The following is a 4,860-nucleotide window of genomic DNA, read 5'->3' on the forward strand; positions in this document are numbered from 1 at the left end:
GGGGGAGGGAGGGAGGGAGAGAGAAAGGGAGAGGGGAGGGGGGGAGAGAGGGGGGAGGGGGGAGAGGGGGGGAGGGAGAGAGAGAGAGAGAGAGAGAGAGAGAGACAGAGAGAGAGAGAACCCCAAGCAGGCTCCACACCGTCAGCACAGAGCCTGATACGGGACTCAAACTCACGACACATGAGATCATGATCTGAGCCGAAATCAAGAATCAGAAGCTACCTCAGCTGAGCCACCTGGGCCACCCCTAAACTGGCTTCATTTTCACCTGATACCAACTAGCATAGACACAGGGGTTGGGCCTGCATGTAATTAAGCTTCTAGAACTAACTTCCATTTGCAGGAAACCTGGAGAACAGAGGAACGAGGTAAATAACACCGCAAGGAAGCAAACAGGCAAATCCTGAACACGAGGGGTTAGGGACACGCCACAGGACCAGGAGGAGAGAGGAGGGACACTTTAGAGACCTAGCGAGCACGGTGTGCGGAGCACGTGTGGAGCTGCACCCAGACACTGCCGGAGAACCGAGGGACGGCGTGTGCTTGGACACGGAGGTGACATGAAGCTTCATCAGATGTGCTCCTGGTATTTCAGTTAAAGTGTCCAAAAAAGAGGCATCCTGAAAGGTGTGGGGGTGAAACGGTAAGAGGCCTGGGATTTGCTTCAAAACACGTCAGCAAAGACCAAAGAGCGAAGTGAAAGGGATGTGGAAGAACCTCGTCACGCTACATCCGGGAGATGGGCGCACGGGCCCGCCAGCCTTCCTCCTCTTGTGCCTGGAATTCTTCATAATGCACTTTTTTTAATGTTTATTTCTGAGAGGGAGCACAAGCAGAAGAAGGGCAGAGAGAGGGAGACACAGAATCCAAAGCAGGCTCCATGCTCCAAGCTGTCAGCGCAGAGCCCAAAGCGGGGCTCGAACCCATGAACCGTGAGATCATGCCCTGAGTAGCAGCCGGACACTCAACTGACTGAGCCACCCAGGCGCCCCTTCAAAATATTTGTAATACATACATAACCCTTCAAATAAAAAGGCTCAGCTGGTCACTACCTCAGATCATCCCCTGCCTCTTAACGTGCGTCACCAGGAGTGGACATAGCAGGATTTGGGGACACTGTTTGCACCCTAAGAGTAAGAGATTCCGTGCCCAGTGTGGTGCCACAGCAGGCAACCGATAAATACAACTACTGATACCACGAGTAGGTACTGCTTCCTGAGATCCAGCCGAAGTGCTTCAGCTGAATTAAGTCACCTCAACGGCCCAAAAAGCAGGTGCAATCACTATCCCCAATTTAGAGAAGAAAATGGAGTCAAGAGAGGCTGGTCTACTTGCTCAAGGTCATACACCTGCAAGACGCTGCGTGGGCCACTGCACTAAGCCACTGCTCCCCGCCCCTAAGCGCCCTCGGCGGGAGGCCACCCGGAAGGCCACCCCCTCACCTGTACGGACCAGCTCGGCAATGAGCTCCTCCTTCATGCGGATGTTGATGGCCAGCTCCCGGATCTTCTGCTGCGCTTGGGCCAGACGCCACTCAGAAGCCGTGGCAGCCGGGGCCTTGCTCCCACCAACTACTGTAATAAGCCCACGGTCAAGGCCACCGCCACAACCAACTGTGGGGGAGGCAGGGGAGGGGCGAGGCACGCCCTGGGCAGGGGCAGCGAGGGATGATGTGAGAGCTGTCTAGGACAGCCAGTCCGGGACTGTGGAGGGGGAGGGGGAGGGGGAGGGGGAGGGGGGGGTCAGAGCCCTCGCTGCACCTGACCCAGCTCACCTCTGGGCCCCGGGATGGCTGCATTCAGTTCTTCAAGGTGAGGCTCTGGGCCTTTCCCGTCGCGTGGGCTCCCTGGGCGGGCCCCCACCCTCTGGCTCCACTTGCCGATCCCGGTTCTGGAAGACAGAAGCAAGAGTCTGTCCCCTTCCTAGCCAGAGAGGCCACAGGGCCTTCTATCCCTTCAGAGTCAGTGGAACCTCAGGGCCTTGGTCTGGCAGAACTGAGGCCAGGGGGCTGGGCTCAGGGGGCGCCGGGCTGTTGGGGGCCCCGAAGGGCAGTGAGGGCTGAGAACCAAGAGGCCTGAGGCCCCCCTGTAGCACACTCACCCCACTGGTTCCCAGGCCCCATCTGCTCTTCCCGATGAGGCAGGGTAACGACGTTGAGGGCTCCTAGCCCGCAGGGGGTCCCGCCCTGGCCCAGCCTGAGCCCCGAGGTGGCTAAGGTGGTTATACAGTTTCAGTCAGGTGGGCGGCGGGGCCCACTCACCTGCGCAAGTGCCGGGGCCGCAGGGGCGGCTGGCCCCCCTCTTGTTCCTCCTTCTGCTCCTCCCCCTGCTCCTCCTCCTCGGAGGCAGCTGAAGAGCCGCTTCCTGGCCTGTCGGCCTCTGCCCGCAGCTTGGCTCCAGCCTCTCTCCCATTTGTCACCTGCTGGAGGGACAGCAGGGTTTCAGGACAGGAAGCCCCCAGGGCACCGTCCACCCGCCATTGCCCATCACCAATCTCTGCTCGGCCCTGTGCCCGGCCCTGCCTGCCCTCCTCACAGCCCTGCAGACCTTTTGTCAGAGGAGTAGCTACCTCCCAGCCCCCACCGCCCCCTCCCCCGTGGCCCTCACAGCACCTGGGGCTCCACGTGACAATTTGCCCTATCTATGTATACAGGTCATCTGCACCTTTTTCTAAAATTTTTTAAAATGTTTGTTTTTGAGAGAGACAGACAGAGTGTGAGCAGGGCAGGGGCAGAGAGAGAGAGAGAGAGGGAGATACAGAATCCGAAGCAGGCTCCAGGCTCCCAGCTGTCAGCACAGAGCCCGACACGGGGCCTGAACCCACAAACCAGGAGACCGAAGTCAGAAGCTTCACTGACTGAGCCCCTCAGGCGCCCCAGCAGTGCCCCGCCAGAGCGGTGGGTGTATAACGGACCCTTGTCCAACTCACGCCCTCCCTCTCCTCAATGCCTTAAGCTTGTACACCTGAGATGACCCAGAGCTTTCAGGAAGATCCAGGAACAGCCTTTGTGCAAAAGGTCCCTAGTGACCTGGAGGCCGGGCTCAGGATATTAAGGCCCATGGAAAAGTAAACTGGCAAAGACAGAAGGGGTGACCTCAGAGCTGATAGGCCCCCTGCCCCCCGTCTCTGGAAGTGTCCAAGCTTCCCATCCAGGGCCCAAAGCCAGAACTCCCTCTAAACTCCTTACTCCAAAACTCTCCAGCCAGCCCAGGGATGCCCAGTGGTACCAGACCCTTCGGAACGGCTCTACAGAGTCCCCCACATTTTGGCGCTCTCTCTAGGAGCACTGGAAAGGAGCATCTCACAGCTGGTCCCAGGAAAGCCTGGGGTGAGGGGTACATTCCCCACCACCGCCCTTCCCCTGCCCGAGCTTGTCCACCTCCTCACCTCTCCCCAGTCCTCAGGGCCAACTTCATCTCCAGGAAGGCAGACGGGGGGCACCATGCCCAGCATGTGGCTGTGGGCACCGCCCAGGGGGGCTGTGTGAGGCCGGGGCACAAAGGAGCCGGGAGGCAGACCCTGTAGGAGCCCTGGGGCCCCCCAGCCAGGCCGCACCAGTTCTAGCCGCAGCCGGAGCTCGGCCATCTCCTGCTGCTGCTCCCGAAGCCGGTCGCTCTGGAAGACATGTTCCAGGTGCTGATGGGGGTGGGGGGTGCAGGGATGCTGACAGGCAGAAGTGCGGGCAGCTGAAGAACAGGGGCCACCCCACCCTCTCTTGGCTAAAACTCAGAAGGGCCAGATACCTCTGACCACCTCTCGGTGTCTCCGCCCCCTCCCCCCCCACCCCACTAGTTGTTCAGGTTCAAGCTCTCACCCCACCCCACTAGCTCCAGGTCAGTCCTCCACCTTCATGCCAATTACTGCCGCCAGAGGGCGCCAGGAGCAATGCTGACCCAGTTACCTTGGGACCACAAGGACCGTCCTACTGCCCCTCCAGTCCCACCTCTCATCCAGGTTCATGGCCATCACGCACAACCACGGGCACCATTCTCTTCCTCACTTCTACGCTTTTGCTCAGTTGTGCCTCCCCCATCTCTTCCTACCCTGGCTAACTCCCCCTCCTCCAGGGAGACTTGGCTCAGTTTCACCTGGGGGAAGCCCGTCCCCACCTGCAGTTTGTACTGCTCCATGGCGTCCTCCAGTGCCGCCAGGAAGTCTCGGTTCTCCTCCTCCAGCCGGGCCACCTGGCTCTGCAGGGCGAGCAACTGCAGTGCCCCTTCATCTTCCTATGGGGCAAGGAGAGAGGCTTCAGGCGCAGGCGCAGGCGCACAAGCCTGCCTGTCTCTGGGACACCCCGGCCCTCTCTCTGCCCTGCCAGGGGTTCCCCTTGCCCAGCTTGCTACTCTGCTGCAAGCCCTGCCTGCAATGGGGGCTCCAGAGCCCACTCAGCCTGTGGTCCCCTCTTTGGGCCCTCTCTTGAATTATTAACCATACGTTTGCTAACAATAATAACGGCACCACTATTATTAGGAACAACGTACTGAGGCTCCACCAGCCTGCGGCACTGGGCACTTGGTACCTTACATCATCCCCAGGAGGGAGCTACCCACGGTATCCCTGTTGCACAGATAGAGACCCTGAGACTCGGGAGGGTAAAGAACGTGATCAAGATCATCTCCGGATCAATCTGAATCCGGAATGTGCTCCGCTGCTGCACAAGGGGCAGGGGCCCCAGCGGCGGTGTGAAGGCGGCTCCCTTCCCCGCTCCCTCTCTCCCCGGGGCCACACCTGGCCCTTGGCCACCTTTGGGCCGCCGGGCCCCTGCGTGGCCGGCTCCTCGGCGGAGGCGCTCTCGATGCCGCTGTCGGGCCCGGAGGCGGAGCTCAGGGCGCTGCGCTCGCCCTCGACGGCGCACAGCCA

General features: G+C 60.3%; 1 protein-coding gene across 1 annotated transcript in view; it reads right to left on the reverse strand.

The window, feature by feature from the left end:
* Window positions 1-4,860, reverse strand: part of KIF7 (kinesin family member 7) — a 35,987-nt gene that overhangs the window by 26,348 nt on the left and 4,779 nt on the right. The window contains exons 6-11 of the mRNA XM_029952296.1: window positions 4,744-4,831; window positions 4,110-4,226; window positions 3,388-3,615; window positions 2,261-2,421; window positions 1,775-1,890; window positions 1,443-1,574 (exon numbers count right to left, since the gene is read on the reverse strand). Coding sequence (XP_029808156.1) covers window positions 1,443-1,574; window positions 1,775-1,890; window positions 2,261-2,421; window positions 3,388-3,615; window positions 4,110-4,226; window positions 4,744-4,831 — 842 coding nt within the window. The remainder of the gene's footprint in view (window positions 1-1,442; window positions 1,575-1,774; window positions 1,891-2,260; window positions 2,422-3,387; window positions 3,616-4,109; window positions 4,227-4,743; window positions 4,832-4,860) is intronic.

Source organism: Suricata suricatta, chromosome 9 (genome assembly GCF_006229205.1).
Source record: "Suricata suricatta isolate VVHF042 chromosome 9, meerkat_22Aug2017_6uvM2_HiC, whole genome shotgun sequence".
NCBI lineage: Eukaryota > Metazoa > Chordata > Mammalia > Carnivora > Herpestidae > Suricata > Suricata suricatta.